Here is a 19,484-nt window from a genome sequence, read left to right as displayed (position 1 = left end):
CGAGAAGCGAACATCTCTGTTCCCTCTCGTCCTATCTTGACTTTCTCTTTGTCTCCAAACTTTCCGCTCACACCCGACTTCGAGTCTCCACAAAAGCGACCCCTCCTCCTCCTCCTGCTCCTCCGCTGCCGCTTCCCGCCTAGCCCTCCCGATCCTGATCCTCCGCCCTCTCAAAATGTCCGGCCTTGACGCCCCCGAAATCGCCGCAGCCTACGAAGCCGTCCGCTCCGACAAGGACGAGACGAGCTGGCTCCTCATCTCTTACGCTAGCGCCGTCGGCAACAAGATGAGCCTCACTAAGACGGGCACCGGCGGCCTGTCCGAGCTGGCCTCGGAGCTGGACAACTCACAGGTCCAGTACGCCTACGTCCGCGTCGAATACGCCAACGACGTCGAGAGCAAGCGTGTCAAGTTTGCCTTTGTCATCTGGATCGGCGAGAACACAAAGATCATGCGCAAAGCCCGCGTTAGTATCGAGAGCAGCGAGGTCAAGAGGGTGCTGCCGCACCACAGCATAACGGTCAATGCGAGCGACAAGGGCGACTTGGACGAAGACGACATTGTCAAGCGGTTGCGCAAGGCTGGCGGCGCTGACTACAACGGCGGACGAGGCTAGATACCTAGCGGCCTCAGCCAACGATGTCATCTTCTCGAGAAATGGAGAAGAAGAAGAAAAAAATAGGCACGCACATACTTAAAGAGGGAGTTCAGAGAGTGGCTAAGGCCGGTGGGATATGAGCTACGAGTACAACGGTATCTGGCCAGGCGGAGGCGCTTCAGGGAGCGGCATGCATATTCTTTTCAAATACAGCATACACCTTGGATAAACATATTGGGACCCAACGCGGGGACCCGGCGCAAGCCGAAGAAATCAAGGGACTTTTTTCTTGTTAAGCAGGCTGTCTGCTTATCCTTCTCTTAAATTCCAGCGATATGCCCACGGCCGATCCATGAGGTCGAGGAGTCGGGAGGTCTTCCTCCCTGCCCTCCCTCCCGAGCAGCACTCTGTGTTCTCGTCGCGGACCGCAGGGAGCTTCTTGAACGATATCGGTTTCCATTCGATTTCCCTTGGCAGGGTTCAGATGTCGACTGCTCTTGCCATCTAATCTCTTCCCACCCTATATCGCACAGCACAGTATAAGCGTCCCTCGGTTGAACTCTGCCCTCTTCTCGATCTAAAACAGCATCATTGTCTGGCGGCGGGTCAGCATCTGGGACGATCCCTGTACTGTCGGCGCCTCCACATCCGGGAATACTTGTACATGGAGTAAGCCGGTGGGCAGTTGAGCCAGTAGCATTGAGCTGGAATTCCACTTCGTCATTCACGATGTCTTTCGCTCTTGCCAGTCTGTTTACTGGCCGTACAAAGTGCGGTCTGCTGCAAGCTAGGAAGTTGCTTCTCAGCAAATTAAGCGAGTTCATTCTCCACGTCTATTTCCATGCTGAATGTGCCGCTGCCATCTGTCGCCACAGGTGTGCCTTTCTTTTCGTAGTAGTCGTGCTTGCGGCTCTCCTGCATGGGAATGCTGTTAGCTTCCTCTCTTATAATTGCCAACCAATGTCTTCTGAAGCTCAACATTCTCCAAAGGGGTCCTGGCTTCACACCCATAAATCTCTATATCGGGTATTGGCCATCGGATTTGATGCCGGGTCTTTCTCATAGTCATCTGGCTCCTCCAATCCCAGGATAGGTAGTTGCCTGTTCTCTTTTAACGCAAGTCTCTCGACCTGCGGTAAGTTCGACCGACATGTGGTTGGGCAAAGCTGGGCTGCATGGAGTCAAGTAAGATGGATTTGGACTCCGAAGTGGTTGACAGATATGAATGAAGCATGGAGAACGAACGAGATTCGGGTGGATCTGGGCGGGTTTAGTCTGGCGGCGTCTCACGCTGTCCAGGTTGTTCCTTACCATCGCTCGCCGGCGCCGAGCCGATCCGCTAAAGGGTGTAATCCGGCCCCAGATATATCCACCGGACGGGGTATTTCTGTGTAAGATGGATCGAGAGATCGTTGAGTCTTGGGAATCAAGCTAGAAGAGGTTAGTCATATGACGGAGGCTTCCTCATGGGGCCGCAACGTATTGAGCATCGAATCATGGCCATAAATAACTTTCATACAAACATCATTCTGCAGTTGGAAACTTTCTGATTTCTGGCACCTGGGCTACAGATGTATTATGATCCGCTCATAGAAACATATCGAAATATATTCATGCAGACAATTCATCTCCTTGCTCGTCTGTACCCCGGCTCTGGTCTCTGGCTCTTGCGTCGCGATCCCCAAGAACAGATATATTTGCTAAGCTCCTGAATGGCGATTCCTGCTACTCCGTTCCCGGCGCAGGGGTTATAACTTATGCTCCGCCCTTAAAAATGCCCTAGATCCCCGAACCACAGCTTCTGATCTGTATGTGTACATCACTTGTCTCCAACACGGACCTCAGCTTCTGGTACACTACTCAGTGGCACCAGCCGCATGCTTGCTCACTCTCTTCCTCTGGAGCTTCGTCCGATCCATGAGGCTTCACCTTTTATTCCATGACAGGCACTACTTATCAAGCCGCACGAGGCCGGTTTCTGCAGAGAAGAAAAGCAGTAGCTACACCAGCTTACATATTGCTGTCCCTCCGGACGACAGGCTACCGGAATACGCCAATACAGACATAGTACTGGCCCCAAAGACTTTCACAATTGCTTCCGACCGCTGGGTCTCAGGCGTAGAAGTTTTTCAAGGTGATACCCGACTTGGCTGCAATGCCGTAGCACGTGTCACCACCGACGACCAGATGGAAGGTCTTGCAGCTTTTGGTCACGCCTTCCTGGATAAATGTGGGCGTCACGACACCGTTGCCAGCTCTGGTGGTCGTTGCCAGAGTATTCGTTGCCAGAGTATTCGTTGCCATAGTAGGCGTAGGTGCCAACCGATGACACCGATGCGGATATACGTATCCAGCCACAAGCTGGCGCACGTGTTGATAACAGCCGGGTTCCAGTTCCACTTGTACAGTTTGGCGAGGGCGATACCGTTGCTGGACGTAATCGCTGCGCGACCATCTCCGCTCTTAACCTTGTAGAATTCGTTAAAGTTGCCGACCATGCACTATGTCTTATTGAATCGGCGTGGGTGTGCTGATGCCGTTGCCCGGCGCCATGATCGTTGTTGGCGGAGCCGTCGTGGTGGTGGTGACAGGGGCCGTGTATCTGATCACGCGAACGCAGACGTAGACGTTGGCCCAGAGGCCAGCGCAAGTGTCACCCACGGCGGGATTCCACCTATAGAAGTCCGACAGCAGGATACCTTTGTTGGAAGCATCATATGCACAGCCGTCTCCAGTTTTGACCATGTGGAAGCGGTTGCAGTTGTCAACCATGGCATCTTGTATTGGCGAATGGGTAGCTATACCGTTGCCAGCCGTCATGGTTGATGCTGGTGAGATCGTAGTGGTAGGACCGCTGCCGCCAATCACGGCGACGCAGACGTACATGTTGGCCCATAGTCCTCTGCAGGTATCCCCGACAGCCGTGTTCCACGAGGAGAAGTCGGACAGCGCGATGCTGTTACTGCTGGCGATGGTGGCACAGTCGTCTCCTGAGTTTATAAAGTAGAATTTGTCGCAGCTGGTCGTCATACCCTTTTGCAAGGGAGACGGGGTAGAAATACCGTTACCGGGAGCATTCGTCGTTGCCGGTGGCTGTGTCGTGACGGTTCCACCACCTACAATACCGACGTAAACATACACATAAGCCCAGAGACCGCCGCATCTGCTTCCGACTGCTGGATTCCAACTGTAGAGGTCTGCAAGAGCAATGCTATTGTTGCTAGAATTATTTACACATCCGTCTCCGGAATTGACGAAATGGAACCTATTGCAGTTCTTGGTCATGCCGTCCTGGATCGCAGTTGTCGTCACGACCTTATTGTCGGGATCGCCGGTCGGCGTCGAGGCGATACTGAGTGGTGATAGTAACAGGTATTTCGAGAGGAGCCCCTTGGTTTCTCTTAAGGCAATAGGAGCTTCCGGTAGTAAGCTCGTAGGCCATAGTAACAGAGGGTTTGTGTCTTGTTAGTTTGAACGTTTCGCAAAAGGAGCTATGCAGCTGGCACTAACGTATGAGGTGAAGTCAGAGACTTCAATACCGTACGAATGTGCGATTAACTCACAAGTCTCGGAAGTCTCAGCACCATGCCACCAAGTGCAGTCCGACGGTGTATTCGGATCTGCAGTGGATGGCGGCTCGACGTCCCATGACTGGGCGACGACGGACCGTGCCAAGCAGGATGGGGTCCGATCCTTCGCGGCCCGCTGCCCCACTTCCGGCCCCGGAGGGCCGTCCGCCACCAAACCTCAAAAAGACGCGGACGGAGATTCCGGCCGGTTTTGGTAATGTAGCCGGGACATCGCCGTCGCTCGATCCGATCATTGAGAAACGCAAAGATGGCAGAAAGGCGAACGGATGCATGTCTCCCACGAATCGGGGCGCGCCCCGCTTCCTATGCGAAGCAAACCAATCGTAGGTTAGGGGTAAGCGCTCAGGCGAGTCCTATCCATTATCGGGCCACATTTCTTTTCAGTCCACGATATTCCCCAGACAGACCTAGTATTTAAGCTTAATTCCGGGCCGAGAGCGAGTCTGTAAATGCTAATTTTCGCGTTCCAACGAATCATCGACGCGCAGCATGGAAATTTCTTGGAATCCCAAAGAACCAGGGCCGAGAGTTTCTTTACGCTCTTCCCGAGATTGGAACAACGAAATAAGGAATGAGTTTGCCGACGCTACGGAAACCTGCTTCGTTCGGCTTGCCACACAGTATGCTGCAGGGTATCTCACGCTGAGCGATTACTTGGATGGTGTGCTGTCTCACTTGAGGAAAGGAGCGACAAAGCACAAGTGGGATGTACCGCCAGAAGACGTCAGCGACTTCCTAGAGCTGGACCTCTTCGCGGGGGCTGTCAAAGCACGGCATCTCGATCCGGCTTTCGTCCCCCTGGAAGAACACGGTGAGTTTCCCACGTGTCATTTCCCCCCATCCCAGCTGACTTCAAATTTGCCACGCCAAGACTACTCCGTGGCAAAACGTCTTGCTTCCAGATCATGGACCACAAACGATCCAGACGAGTTCGACCGGCTCGGCCGAGAGGACCAGACAGACCCCTCATCGTTGCTACCGGAGATTGCCGACCTTCTGTTGGTCATCTGCTACGCAAGGCGAGACACGATTTTGTTTAGACACCTTATTGGTATGTTGCCGGGGCCTCCCGACAGGTCTACCTTTGACCTTCTGAATGAGATGCTGCTTCAACCGCGAACCGCCTACTGGGCTGTAATCCACCAGCATTCACCGAAACAACAGAGAAACTCGGCAGATGAGATAAGTATGTGGACTGATATCCTCAACTTTGGCTGGGTGCATGATCCCGTGAACTCAGAAACGCAGCGGTTCCTGCATCATGGGATACGCAGCCAAGATCCCGGTCTGGAAAGAGACGACAGCGTCGCGTTTGGGAGCCAGAAGCTGAGGGAATTCCACCTCGCGTTGGCCTCTAGGGGACTCTACTGTGACGTGGCATCGCTCGGTGGTTATCTGGCGAGTTGCAGATCTCTCGACCAAGCTCTCGACTTCCTCACAGTGTTCCACGGAGACAAAGTCAGGCCGTCGGGCCGTGACTTGTACGAATGGGAGTCTGGGGGCTTGGTGGGTAGCATCGCCGGTTCATCGACCGTGGATGGGAATTTGCGGACGGACATCATGAGACTCGCCCTTGAGTGCATTGAAGGCGTGGATGTCAACGCCCCTTTCAACTTCAATGCATGGCAAGATGACTTGCCGGGTAGGAAACGAACGCCTCGCATGTCCGGTCTACAGGTCGCAGCTTTCAATGGGGACCGAGGGCTTGCTGAGGTTCTGCTCCAGCACGGAGCCCGAACTGATGTGTTGGAGTACATAACAGGGTTGAACGCAGCGGGATTTGCGCGGAATAATGGGCATGTGGACTTCGCGAAATGGCTTGATTATTTGGCTCGGAAGTAAAAACAGATGAACAATTGTCGAATGGTTCATAAGAACGTGCATACCTATGAAAGTATAATCACTCGGCACAGTTCGCGTCGAATTGTGGCGATCACGGCGCGGGAATAGGCAAACTATTTTGTCAACTGCGCGGACAGGGTAACGCGGGAGAAGTCATCCTTTTTCCAAACCTCAACTAGTTCTGGGCACTGGAAACGCCGAGTAGCTTCCTTTCTAAATCCTAAGTTCTTGTTAATAATTACGAGACAATCTTATCAATCAATCTTGTCATATTGACCGAGAATGTTAGGGCTGATCATTGACAAGGGTCATCGAACTTGACATTCGGGAGTCCTTGAAGGCTCCACTCTGGGCCGAAGCCAAGGCCAGGCAGCGACTGGGTTAAGGAGCTCTTGTGACCATGCGACCTAATAAACATTTATAGGGGGTTCAGTCGGACTCGAATGCGAGAAGCCGATAACTGCCAACGCTCCGCGGGCTCTCACTAACGATATCCTAGGGTGGCTATGAGGAAGACCACTGCGGCCCTGATTATAGTTTTGATTGTGACTCCAAAGCTGACTGCGAGGCGTATACTGATTCAATTTCAGGTGCCCAGCCTGACTGAAGGGGCCCACAAGGGCTCCTGCTGGTGTAGAAGGGGAAAGGGGGCACAGGTTTCAAACTAGAAGAGGGCAGACTTCGAACTCTGCCCTACGGTCATAAGACGACGGTTACCGGGAGCCAAGGGGCACCAGTGGGCCAGCGGTGGGAGCACTGAGAAACCATTAGCTCTAAATGATTAATATAAATAACAAATAATTATCACAAAGCCAGGTATCGAGCGGAAGGCATATATAATGACAAGTACCGTAGCTTAATTAAGCTAAGTAAAACCATTAAACGGGATCACGGATCTATGTGCCGTACGGAGCGAACCCACGGAGCGGTCGTTCCGTGGTAAGCGGTGTCCGCTGGCAATATACTGGGCTGCGCCACATGTGGCGCTTCGACAATAATATGAAACAAGTAGCGCCGGTAGAGGCTAATAAGTATCAAAAGGCTTATAAATACTAAGGGCTTTATAAATATTAAAGGCCTTATAAAAACTGGACGTATAAAGTTAAGAGCGCCGGGTGTAATAGCCAGAGTATAAATAGACCCCCGATAGCCCGGTGGCTGGGCACTGGGTGTGACATTTCCCTATAGTTGCCTCATAGTATAGTCATATGTTTGACGCGATTCCGTATATTGAAACGGGGTCGCCGTGTCCCTCTCTTATGAAGGATAATAATAAAAAATCCATACTTCATAATGCCTATCTTACTTTTCGCTTTGCTCTTCCGTACTACTCTTTTATATTGCTCTTTAATCGCGTTACTCTTTGCGATTAATACGCCTAACCTGTGTAACTACCCGGTTAGCCCACAGTTTTACCCCCTCTGATAGGGACGCTCGCTGCCAGGGTGACTGTGTCACTGGGAGTACAGCGGCGATATGACGTGCCGAGCCTAAGCCTGGAGGACAAGGCTTTTAATAGAGGGGATAATAGCTACTAAGGGCCACGAGACTGCTAATTCGTAGCGAGGCGCAGCGGAGTTATTAATAAGTAGTCGAGGTAGCCTTATAACAGCAGAAACTATTAACAACCTCAAAAAAAGTAGGCTTTAATAAAAACCTTTTTAAGTATTAAAAAGGGGTTAATAGCGTAGCGCTAGGGGTACGACGGAGGGCCGTTAAAGGAGTAGCGGTAGTTAAGCAGTGGTTAAATCGATAATTAAAAGAGGGCCACTAGTTTAAAAGCACTTACGAATAGCTTCATATCGAACGGAGCCTTAAGGGCAAGGCCTATATAAAGGGGGAACGTATCAAGTGCCTAGCCTGACTAAGGGGGCCCACCAGGGCCTCTGCTAATATAAAAGGCTTAGCTACTGCTTGACCACTTTTGTAACGCCCGAGCCCCCGACACCCTTATTAAACCTATAGCGTTTATTAAAGAGAGTAGTGCCGTTTGTAAGGCCGCTGAACCGCCGCCTCTTCCCCTCTAGCGACCTTTTAACGTAGCCCTTACGCCTCGCTATTAACTTTATGCCCTTGATTTTCATATCATTAACCTCCTTTTAATATTAAAAAAGAAGGTTATCAATAAGGCCTGCTTATCTCCAAGGCTCAAAACGTTATGCCGCCGCTATAACCCCGGGGCCCAGCTGCCGGGCCACCGGCGGTCACCTCGTACTCTAGCTACTATACTCGGCGCTCTTGGCCTCGTGCGTCCGGTGCCTGTAAGAACACCGGTGCCCGCAAACCCCCCCGACGCTGCCCACCTGGTGCTGCCTACGAGTGCCCACCTTCACTTATAGTCGCTATTTACTTGGAGCTTAATGTTAACCTACTGCTCCAGCCGCTAATCCGCTGGTGGGCCCCTGGCTGCCAGCCTCTGGGTATGTGACTTTTTGAACTTGTGACCTGAGGGCAGGCCTCGAGCCCTGCCCTCTTCGGCTCTTACTTCTTCTGCTTGTCTTATCTAAATCTGATCAGCTCTCTATCAGTCATACTGCCCTGCTGCCCTGCTCTATAGTTAAACAGCTCTGCAGCGGTAAGTTGCTCAATGCCGACATCCGGGCCGATACTTGGGTACTGCTGAGGAGCCAATGCGCCGCTGGCCCTTTATAGCCTAACGGTTCTCGTCCCTTTAGAAAGGTTAAGATTCGATTGTGTTAGGGGCGCGGTGAGAAGTGAGAGACGTATAGACGACCAGCCTTTAACGTACTTAGGTATATAAGGTAATAAACGATCGAATCTGCCCTTCTAGTCTACAGTCTGTGCTCATTTTCCCTTTCTATACCAGCAGGGGCTTGGTGGGCCCCCTTAGTCAGGCTGGGCACTTGACATCTTTCGACTCGAGGAGCAGCCTACTGAGCATTCTCGAAATCTAGCCACGGAAGTTGAGACGAGGACTCTGGCTGGATCAGGCCGTACGTCTACGACTATACCAACCTCACTAAGATAAAACATGGTCTCGACCTCTTCTGAAGAAACGGCGTGCCAGCTCATAAGGTCAACTTGTGCCTTGCATTTTGGAGCCGAAATTACAAGCTGGGAGATCCAGACTGCGATACTCCAGAGTGTCCCTTCCAAGACCCTGGAAAGGCGTGACAGTGCTCGGTAGGTGCCCATGTATCTTGGCGTGTAAGGTATGAACTGATGGCTCATACGACGACAGGGAATTGGAGGGTACGTGTATATGGCGTACCAAGACATTGAGTACGCTATCAACAGGCACAGCTTGACTCCTGTCCATGACGAAAAGGAGAAGGTCGTGTACTTCCAGTAAGTGTTCACGTCTGAAATTGCCTTGAACTTGTATTTCTGACGACGTCTCCCTAGATATCGTGACGATCAGTGGGTATCATATGACAACGAGAAAACCATTCGAGAAAGGGTTGAATTTGCCAATGACTTGGGATGAGTCGTAAAGAATTCTTGCTGCGTCGTTCTTGTGGCGTTAACAGCGGTGCCGCAAAGACTCCGAAGACTCTTCATCTGGGCCATCAATCAGGACAATTTGAACAAGGATCTTTTGAACGCTATCGTGCAGCCTGAAGGCCTCGGGAAATTTAAGCAGAGGAACGGAGTTAGCGTCGACGGGCCTGATTGGAAGAAGGTTGGCCTTGACGGAGGTTGTTTCTGGCCAGGTAAGCACTGGTCCAGCTCATGATATGTCGCAATGCGGAGCATCACAACTCCCAGCCTCTCAGCCTGTGAAGATAAGTGTCTCACCGGAACGAACACAATCGCCATCGTTCGTTTGGCTCCGAGAGAGAAATCCAAGACCAAGGATCCCATTATCAAACTGTGCTATACTGTAGCAAACTCTCCAGACCCAGAAACCTACCGCTAGAGCGGGTCCAAACTTTTCGGCGGCTTGATCTGCGAGTCGACGAATTCCTGCGACGTTGGAGAGGAGCGTATCATCACCAGACAGTACTACATCAACGAAAAGGGGAGAAACGACGCCTGCTTCGAGGGTGACGCGGACTACTGCTGCAAGATTCAGGACGGCGGCACCCCACTCTGCAAATGGGACGAGTGCAACTGCATCGAGGTCCACCAGAGCGAAATCCTCAAGTCGAACCTGAAGGAGACGATCTTGCGGCACCGGGAAGAAGTTCACGACGTTCCGCAAGGGCAAGTGCAAGAAGAACCGCTGGGAGTATCTCTGCTGCGACACCAATATCGACACGTCGTCCTGCCGATGGTGAAACGACATGAACGACCGATGCAACCCCGAATGCCACCAGAATCAGGTCGAGTTCGGCACGCACGCCGAGGGTGGCGGTCGCAACCGCGAGTGGACCGTTCCCAGCTCCCAGTCCATCCACAACACGCACCGGCAGAAGCAGATCGACTGGCCGGGTTTGTACTGCGACCGTGACGCCTTCAAGGTGAGGCCCAAAGTTTTCCCGCTCCGTTGGAGAACCTATTCCCGGACGCCGACAAGATCACGGAATCTGAAGCCCAGTCCTTCGGTGTCGAGGTCGACCAGACCATGGGAGGTCGGAAGTCCGGGAGCGGCAGCGACGACCCCAACCTCAAATCTTTTGACTGGCACATCATGTCGGGGCACCGGGCCCGAGGAGCAGATCAGCAGCATCGAGAGGCCAAAGGTCTACAACCTGACTTTCGAATACGACTCTTCTGTTCTTCAGGGCCGCCAGGACAATAAGATCAGACTGAGGGTTGATTACAGCTACAATCCGGGTTATTGGAACGACATCGTAGGTGAATACCTGAGATTTTCCCCGTCTTCAACCACTTCGCGTCAGAGGAAAGATGTTGACTCTGCCATCAGCCTAACTCTATTTCGCAGCTTTTTCCATAAGCATTTTGCCTGTCTTCCCTTTCACACATCGTTGCTCAAAGTAGAGACGTAGGCCACCCCGATGCAACGTCATTCTATTTTTCCGCCTTGGCAGGCATGATGCAATGCATCACCGAGCTCCCCTCTAACCCCCCTCAGCAGTTCCACCGGATAGGTTTTGTTAATTTCCTCCATTAGGACGAGTTCCTTGGGCGATTTTCAATATTCAGCAGGGGAGCTTAATTGACATAGTCGAGGCGCAATTGCGTCTGGTGCATGTATTGCCGGGTGTTTATCGGGGCCCCGGAGATTGGAGAGGACTGGATTCGTGATGCAAGTCTCTAGAATTTGTCCATGGCGCGATTGTAAGTTTCAAAACTACGGTCAAGGAGGCGTCCGGGGCAGTGTGAGGAGGTATATAGACAAGCAAAGTCCATAGCAGTCAGGCAAGGCATTCCGAAGCCTCCATCAAGTGTGACCTGTTCCCTTGGAGGCTCACTGCTCAATTTCCGGGCATCATTTCTACTCTTTTATGATCTTTCCATTCCTTGGCACTCACTATGCGCAGCTCGGCTTCCCTCCTAGCTCTCGCGGGCACCCTCGCCCTGGCCCAGGCCCCCTCCCGCCCCTACTCCTCCTGGCTCGCCTCCTCCTTTGTCGCCCGCAAAGCCCCCATCGACGCGGGCTACGGCCCGGCCGTTCTCTATGAAGGAATCGCCCGCGCCGCTGCCGCAGCCTCCAACGCCACCCTCCTCCGCGCCGCCGAAACGGCCGTCTCGTCGCTGGTCTCGGACACGGGCGTCCTGGACGACTGGGACCCGGAGTGGTACTCCCTCGACGACATCCGCATCGGGAACAACCTGCTGTGGTTCTACCAGCGCAACCCCAACGAGAAAAAGTACAAGATCGCGGCGGACCGGCTCAGGCAGCAGCTGAACCGGTGGCCGCGGACGCCGCGCGGCGGGTTCTGGCACCGGGCGCCCATCTACGAGGACCAGATGTGGCTGGATGGGATTTACATGGCCGACACGTTTTACGCAACGTACGTGTCGCTGTTTGAAAGGGAGAATACCACGGCGTGGGAGGAGATTGCGCTGCAGTTTGACTTGATCGAGGAGCACACGCGGAATCATACGAGCAACCTGCTGGTGCACGGGTACGACGAGGCCAAGGACGCTGTCTGGGCGGACCCCGTCACGGGGGCGAGCCCGCTCGTGTGGAGCCGCGCCGTCGGGTGGTATTGTATGGCGCTCGTGGAGACGTTGCAGGTGTACCCGGAGAGCCTGCCGGGGTACGCAAGGTTACTGGGGTATTTTGTCGCGCTGGCGGACGGGCTGGCGCGGAGCCAGGATGCCACGGGCGGGTGGTGGCTCATCATGAACGAGGGGTATGCGGCGCGCAGGGGCAACTATCTCGAGTCGAGCGCCGCGGCCATGTTCACGTACGGCCTGCTGCGGGGCGTTCGGGATGGGTTCCTTGAGGCCAGGTACAAGGATGTCGGGCTCAAGGCGTACAACGCGCTGACGAGGGATTTTATCCGGAAGGACAAGAATGGGCTGCTTAGCTTCACGGGGACGGTGCAGGTTGGTAGTTTGAACTCGAACGCGAGTTTCGAGGTCAGTTATTCCCCCCCCCTGTGGAGATGCCCTTGAAGATAGTGCTTTGCTAATGGAGTTTTCCTAGTACTATACGAGCATCCCGATTGTCGAGAATGACCACCGTGGTAGCGGATCTTTCATGTTTGCTGCGATTGAGGCCGAGCTGGCGAAGTAGACCCTGAACATTGTTTCTCCAGGCTGCCGACTTGACTTGGCTCACACAGGTGGCGCAGAAGAGTTCAACGGGCCACGATGCAACCTACTTTGCCTCAAACGCTCTGACCTTATTTATCTTGTGGCTAGCTACTAGGCCTGGTTGAACCAATTTTACTCGAGGTCATCCCTGGATACAGTGCTTGGGGGTGCGGCGTTGGAGATGAAACTACCAACTACATACACCATCGATCAACTACTTACGATGAAAGCTGGCAGCCAACTAGCGGGGGCATGGTCTAGATAGATATGATGGACTGAAGTTTTCGACCTATGAGAGCATAAATGTTTCTGATATTTCTGGAACCTTCGCCCTACAATGTCAGTGCGACTTGGCGCAACATCGATAGACGCGCTTTGCCGTGTCGTAAATCGCTCGAGAGGGCTAGCATTCGAGCCTGGTAGGTGTGTGACTATTTTATATATGTACATAACATGTTGTTGAAGACGGGAGGTATACGGTCAATGAGGAAGACAATCCACAGTTATGGCCAAAGCCAAATGCGTGATTAGAGCAATTTAATCATGTGACTGTCCACTTATGGGCCGAAAACATCGATAAAGACACGTATACGGCACTGAAATCTGGCCAGGCTTGTGAATTATGGTATAGTTCGCTCCGTCCAAGAAAGCTAAAGTCGGGCAGATCTATCTGGACGCAGAAACAACAATCTCTGCGCTATGTGAGTTCCTTGGGCTAATGCGGCACGGAAAGCGCTTCGGGTGACTTGTAAGTCCATTCGTCAACTCCACGTGGGGTATAATCTCTTCTCCTTTCGGCCCTACAGCTCTGTCCACTTTGACCGTCGCCAGCATCGAAGCGACCACAATCCAGACGCTTGCTTCAGCGAGGTGCTGTCCTACGCACACCCTCCTACCAAAGCCGAACTGTCCGACGGGGAACGGCTCGCCGCGACCGCCTTGCTCGACCGGGACGTACCTGTCCGGGTCGAAGGCTTCGGGGTTGGAGTACGTCCGCTCGTCGTGCGTCATTGCGCGGGCGTTGGCGTACACAAAGGAGCCCTTTGGTATAAACATGCCGTCGTACACATCGTCCTCCAGCGAACGATGCGGCACGCCGATGGGGGACACGGGGCACCAACGGAGGGTCTCTTGAACGATGTAGTCGATGTAAGGCAGCCTCGGCCGATCCTCAAAAGTGGGTAACCTGGAGTCCCCGACGACCTCGTCCAGTATCCTCTGGGCCTTGTCCTGTACCTCGGGGTGGAGAACCATGTTGAGGACGAATGCGACCAGGGTGGACCACGTCGTATCCTGCCCCGCGGCGTAGACTGCCCCTGCAGCGCCCTTGATGTCGTCTACCGACAGCTCCGGGGTTCCTCCCGTCTTCATCTGCTCTTTTCTTTGGTCGAGCAAGATCTGGACGAGGCTGTGCTCCTGGGTCTGGTTGGCCGTGACGGCCGCGTAGGGCGCGTCGTGTATCTGTCGAATGGCCCAGCTCCACTCCCTCGCGAATCTGAGGGAGCGGTCCCGGACCAGCCACTCGGGAAGATACCTCACAAAGGGGAAAAAGTCAACAAGGGTGCCGGCCGGTGCCCCGCCGTGGCCAAGGGCATAGGAAGCGTCTGCGGCCATCTGGATGTACGGATCGGTATCGCTCTCGACATCGACCCCGAATCCTATGCTCATCACAATCGCCGTCGCGAACCTCCGCAACGACGTCTCCCAGGTTCTGGGGTCTCTAACGATGCCCTTCATCAGGACCAAGGCCTCCCTCTCCTGCAGTTCTCGGTACACCTGGATACTCGTCTTGGAGAAGGTCTTTTGCAGGATTCTGCGATGCATGCGGAACTCGGGCCCCCATCGCAAAAAGGTCAACGTCTTGCGCCACCCCATCTCCTCGAATAACACAAAGCGTGGGCGGTCGCAGTAGTTTGCGCCGCGCCTGTCGAGCAAGTCGACGGCGGCGCGTACCGAGTTGAGGACGACGACATGCTGGCCTAGGACGTTGAAATACAGCACGTCGGAGCGGTGTTCTTTCGACCAGGCTGCGTAGGCGTATTCCGGGTTATCGGTCGGGATAACGCGAAGGTGGCCCAGAATGGGTTCGCCGCGGGGCCCCGGTGGGAGCGGGAGGCCCCGCCGTACGCCAGGGTTGCGCCGGGTCCTTAGAGCATGGATGACGAAGCCGGCAGCGACGACGACGACGAGGATCGCGGCGAGGCGTGTGCTGTGCACGGATAACTTCTGGAGGAGCGCCATTGATGGGGTCTGATCCGATGGAAAAGGTAACGAGCGTGTCAGCGAGGTCGAGCTGAGCTGCCCTCGGGAATGGTCTCACGAGAACCACCGAAATTGGAGGCTAGGGCTAGGGATTGGTGATGGGGATACCTCGAGGTTCTTATATGAAGGCTTCACCACTATGAGACAATGTGAGGGCAATCCAGCCTTCTCGCGGTAGCTGCATGCCGAAACTTTGAAAAGATCGTCATGGTTGACGGGGGCAGGGGCTTCAAGCACGTAATAATGAGGAGATTCTGCCTGTGGTTTATCAGCGAGGAGCAGGACACTCAGACTAAGCTATCTGACTCGGGTTAGTGCATGTGAAAAACTTGGGACGAGGAGAAATTGCAGCCACCAACAAAGAAAACCTGCCGAAATTTCCGCCCCCACCGGTATACCGTTTACCGTTTGCCGGATCCCGGTAACCGGCAAAGGGACCCAATGCATCCGCAGCCGGCGATAAGCTGCATGTCCTGAGACTGCCGGAAACGGCCAAAATATTGTCGTCTTACACGATCCTGCTGTAGCTGTAGCAGCACGACCCGCGGCTCATGGGATATTTCCACGTTCCCCGTATGATTTTGGGCTTTGAGTCTGTTTGGAAGCTTCTGTCATCGACTGTTTCTCAGAATTTACTTTGGATGTCCCAAAACACATTTCTAGTTCGCCTTCTGCAATGTTTCTTTCCGCGTTCTCTTTTCTCGTGCCGTCCTGCGTTTTCTGCTCTCTCGCCTAGGTCGGATATTAGTCACTAGTAAAAACGCCTAGTCAGTGACGTGCAGACGGTAAATTGCATCACCGAGTCACACGGAGCCGCGTGTGCTTCTTCTGTGTACCCCTCACACACGCCCAGAGACAGACTGGCCACAGTGATCGGCGCCACAGCAGCGGCCGCCTACTGCACGGAGCCGACTGACTCGGACCCCCACCGATACCAAGCGGGGTTCGGAAATCGATTCTCGTCGGAGACGGTTCCCGGGACGTTGCCGCTCGGCTTAAACGCCCCTCAGAAATGCAGATTCGACCTGTACTTGGCACAGCTCAACGGCTCCTCCTTTTTAAGCCCGAGGGCTACGCTGCAGCATGTATGTATGTACCGCATTTGGCCTTCGGTGGCTCACCGGGACGTCGTGCATGCACCGGACCTGAATCCCTGGCCGCAAGCCTGCTTCTCGCCGTTGAACAAGCGAGTCAAGTACGTTGCGGCACGACAAGCGTGGGATCTGTTCCCGCTGACCGACGAAGGCGGTGACACTGAGTCGCAAAGCCTAGATCTCGTGCAGGGCATACGCACAATTCGTGCAGGGCATATGCACAATTCGTGCAGGGCATACGCACAATTGGCGGCCAGGGAGACCCGACCTCGAGGGATGGTATCGCAGTACACGTCTACACCGCCAACAAGCCCATGACGAATCGAGACTTTTGCAATAACGATGGAGACTTCATGATACTCCCACAACAAGGCAGAATCGACATACAAACCGACCTGGGCTGGCTCATGGTCCGGCCGGGGGAGCTAGCGGTCATCCAGGCCGGCCTGCGTTTCCGCATCGCCTTCCCCGACGGTCCCAGCCGAGGATACATCCAGGAGATCTTTGGCAGCCACTTAAAGTTGCCGGACCTGTTCCCATCGGCTCCAAAGGCATGGCGTTACCGCAAGATTTCCAAAGCCCCGTCGCCTCGATCGACGTGGTTTCGTCAAAAAGGGAGATTTTGTATAAGATGGCGGGCTTACCCCACGCTTCCCGGCAGGACCACACGCCCTTTGACGTCGCCGCGTGGAGGCGTAACCTCGTCCCGTGTAAATACGCAACGGAGAAGTTTATCAACGTCGCGAACGTGAACGGCGACCAGGCCGACCCGACGGTCTATTGCGTACTCACGGCGCAATCCAAGATGCCCGGCGTCTCGCTGACGGAGTTTTTGGTCTTCACGCCCAAGTGGATCCCGACGTGGGACACGTTTAGGCTGCCGTACTATCACCGCAATATGTCAACGGAGATGATGGGCCGTTTATATGGCAAGTACAGCGGGAGCAGTCAGGTTTTGGAGCCGGGGGGGTTGAGCTACGAGGCGAGCTACATGCTTCACGGGGGGACGTATGAGACTTGGTTGGATGCTACGACGAGAGAGCTGAAGCCCGGTAGGATACGCGAGGATACTGCTGGCTTTCATGTTCCTTATACCGCGTCGCCCATTGGCTTTCTTCATCGATCACTGTTGCAGCGCCACATGTGGCGCCGCCTGGTTTGTTGCCAACGGACACCGCTCACCACGGAACTACCGCCCCGTGGGCTCGCTCTGTACGGCATATTAGTCCGTGATCCCGCTTAAGGCTTTCAGTTAGCTAAATCAAGCCGCTCACTATGATACATGCCTTCCGCTCGATACCTCGCTTTGTGATAATTACCATAAAGATTGAGCTTCCTACGGCCATGTCGAGCGGCGCTTCCGCTCGGGAACACGCCCCGGATGAAGACCATACCTTACTCAGCGACCCATATAACGCCGTAGCGGGGCCGCCTGTCGGCGATGCAGGCAGCTCCGATTAAAGTGCGTAAAGCAAAACTCGCAGCCACCGTGCGAGGCATGCCGCTATGCCGGCGCTGAAGCTGCGAGATCTTACGCGGTCCCCCGACGTGGGGAGGGGGCCGTCGACCGCCAGTTCCGCCGACGCACTCGAGCACCGCCGTCGTACATACCCGACAATACGGACGCTCATGGCAGCCCTGATGGACTCTCCACAGTGTGCGGCTCTTCCCTCATGCAGGAGAGTGTTGAGATGGGTATAAGTGCAGAGCAAGACGCGGAAAAGGCGGCGGGAGGTTCGAGACCGCGGACGCGAGAGCCCTCTCCCGGAAAAACTGCCATGTCACCACATCATACTCCCGCACGTCAGCTCCAACCTACACCAGACATCAAGCCTTCGACATCATTGCCTCTAAATGAAGAAATAGCCGAAGGCTGCAGAACCTTCGTGACATCCTACTTCCAGCTGGGGTTTATTCCAAAGGCCATGTTTCAAGAGAACCTAGCGCGTGACCCACTCGCAACGAGGCGATTTCTCCAGCGCTGTATGGAGGATTCTCTCGATATCCTCCCGCTTAACGCCTGTATTGATCCGTCGATACGGTACCGCCATCAAAGCCACAAATCACTGCCTAGAGTAGGCGAAAGGCATGGTGCCAGTAGAGACGTAACGGCCGTCACTAGGTAACACGTAGGCCTTCTTCCTGCTCGCCATCGCGGAGTGGAGCAATGGGGACAAGGAGAGGAGCTCAATGGACATGGGCGTTGCGGTGCGCGTGGCAACGCTGCTGAGGCTGTACCTTGAGGAGACGTATGCCCTGCCGCCAACTATCCAGGTCGACCAGGTGGGGCAAGCGGAACCTACTGCTGTTTGCTTTTGGCCGTTTGGTTGGTGGTCCGAATAGATGCCTCTTTGCGACACTCGTTCAGGCGCTGAACTTATGGAGGCAGGTCGCTCGTCAGGCAGGGCACCCAGCCGATGGGTTTTCTGTAGACTATACTTGGAGGACAGAGAGCCGATACACTGCGCTAACAAAAGCGCTCCACGTGTGGGAGGTGGACATGCCACCGAGGGACGGATGGAGTGTCTGGAACCTGAGAGGATAGAGGGGAAGAGTGCCTACACCTTGCGTACCTTTCTGTGGTCATGGTACTGCGCCTCACTAACATTTTTTTGTTTGTTCGTTCGTTTGTTTGTTTGTTTAACGCCGGTTCCACCCGTAAGGGTAAAGGGCGCCTACGTCGGCTGTCTGAAAGTGTCTACTTCTACGTACAGTGCGAATACAATAGCCTCAGTAACATCCTTCTAAGGAGGGCGTACATCAGCCACGTAATCTCCGCGCTTTCGCCCACCACAGCAGGCGCAGAGGAAAATATTTACACACAATAGCAGGCTGTCCCAGAGGATTTTTGGAGCAAGGAGTCTAACGAACTATTCGGCAACGTTGTTAGTATACGAGCAAGTTGAGGCGTTCTTCAGCATACGAACTCGCGACAAGGGCTTCCCCGCCATCCTTGTCTTCTGTGTCTACATTCATGGCTCGATATCCTCGTACCTCTGGCGGCATCCCTATCTGTTTCCGCACGTCTCCCCTTCAGAGGCCGAGGAAATGGCGTTGGCCTCTTTGAGGATCCTGAGCAAGCTGCATCAGGCGTGGTCGACGAGCACGAGATGGCAGCAAGGGTTGCAGCTGTTTGCGAGCCCCCTGTCTGTGTTTGCGTCTCCCTTCGCGACGAATAATCCTGGGGAGGCGCCCGTGTTGACTTTACGTGACCAAGGGCCCATCCTGGCGGCCGAGAATCCAACAAGAAATGTTTTATCTACCGAAGGACTTGGAAAAGGCGATGGGAATCTGGCTGAGTGGCGATCCGGGAAGTATTACATGCCTCAGATAGAGTCGTTCTTCGATGGCCTTTCCGATGCCGAAGTTGCCACATTCTTAAATGGTGACTCTAACTACAGTCTACTAAGTAGTCCCAGGATGGCCCACAACGTGTGAGGTTGACTTATGCTGCTAGGTTCTTCT

The 19,484-nt window shown here is 54.1% G+C and overlaps 7 protein-coding genes across 7 annotated transcripts; 5 read left to right on the top strand and 2 right to left on the bottom strand.

Moving 5' to 3' along the window:
* Positions 1-175: 175 nt before the first annotated feature.
* Positions 176-616, top strand: CORC01_11139 (cofilin/tropomyosin-type actin-binding protein; the record flags this gene model as incomplete). The annotated part of the gene is made up of 1 exon (XM_022622765.1): positions 176-616. The coding sequence occupies one exon, from the start codon at positions 176-178 to the stop codon at positions 614-616; it is 441 nt and encodes a 146-aa protein (XP_022470707.1).
* Positions 617-1,139: 523 nt separating this feature from the next.
* CORC01_11138 (uncharacterized protein) lies at positions 1,140-1,271 on the top strand (the record flags this gene model as incomplete). Its single annotated transcript, XM_022622764.1, has 1 exon — positions 1,140-1,271. A coding segment is annotated over one exon (132 nt), but the record flags the coding sequence as incomplete, so codon positions are not given.
* Positions 1,272-2,710: 1,439 nt separating this feature from the next.
* On the bottom strand, positions 2,711-4,421 carry CORC01_11137 (LysM domain-containing protein; the record flags this gene model as incomplete). Its single annotated transcript, XM_022622763.1, has 4 exons — positions 2,711-2,855; positions 2,945-3,099; positions 3,215-3,950; positions 4,183-4,421. The coding sequence occupies 4 exons, from the start codon at positions 4,419-4,421 to the stop codon at positions 2,711-2,713; spliced, it is 1,275 nt and encodes a 424-aa protein (XP_022470705.1).
* Positions 4,422-4,677: 256 nt separating this feature from the next.
* CORC01_11136 (uncharacterized protein) lies at positions 4,678-6,030 on the top strand (the record flags this gene model as incomplete). Its single annotated transcript, XM_022622762.1, has 2 exons — positions 4,678-4,999; positions 5,060-6,030. 2 exons carry the CDS (start codon positions 4,678-4,680, stop codon positions 6,028-6,030), a joined length of 1,293 nt encoding a protein of 430 aa, XP_022470704.1.
* Positions 6,031-11,430: 5,400 nt separating this feature from the next.
* On the top strand, positions 11,431-12,643 carry CORC01_11135 (cell wall glycosyl hydrolase YteR; the record flags this gene model as incomplete). Its single annotated transcript, XM_022622761.1, has 2 exons — positions 11,431-12,486; positions 12,554-12,643. 2 exons carry the CDS (start codon positions 11,431-11,433, stop codon positions 12,641-12,643), a joined length of 1,146 nt encoding a protein of 381 aa, XP_022470703.1.
* Positions 12,644-13,329: 686 nt separating this feature from the next.
* On the bottom strand, positions 13,330-14,904 carry CORC01_11134 (cytochrome P450 1A2; the record flags this gene model as incomplete). The annotated part of the gene is made up of 1 exon (XM_022622760.1): positions 13,330-14,904. One exon carries the CDS (start codon positions 14,902-14,904, stop codon positions 13,330-13,332), a length of 1,575 nt encoding a protein of 524 aa, XP_022470702.1.
* A 228-nt stretch (positions 14,905-15,132) lies between these two features.
* Positions 15,133-19,457, top strand: CORC01_11133 (homogentisate 1,2-dioxygenase; the record flags this gene model as incomplete). The annotated part of the gene is made up of 8 exons (XM_022622759.1): positions 15,133-15,235; positions 15,796-16,224; positions 16,308-16,493; positions 16,541-17,175; positions 17,504-18,094; positions 18,153-18,302; positions 18,734-18,752; positions 18,910-19,457. 8 exons carry the CDS (start codon positions 15,133-15,135, stop codon positions 19,455-19,457), a joined length of 2,661 nt encoding a protein of 886 aa, XP_022470701.1.
* Positions 19,458-19,484: the final 27 nt, after the last annotated feature.

The sequence above is a fragment of the Colletotrichum orchidophilum genome, assembly GCF_001831195.1.
Source record: "Colletotrichum orchidophilum strain IMI 309357 chromosome Unknown Scaffold_117.1, whole genome shotgun sequence".
In the NCBI taxonomy this organism is placed as follows: Eukaryota; Fungi; Ascomycota; class Sordariomycetes; order Glomerellales; family Glomerellaceae; genus Colletotrichum; species Colletotrichum orchidophilum.
Note: the sequence above shows the minus strand (reverse complement) of the source record. Positions and strands in the feature narration are given on the sequence as shown.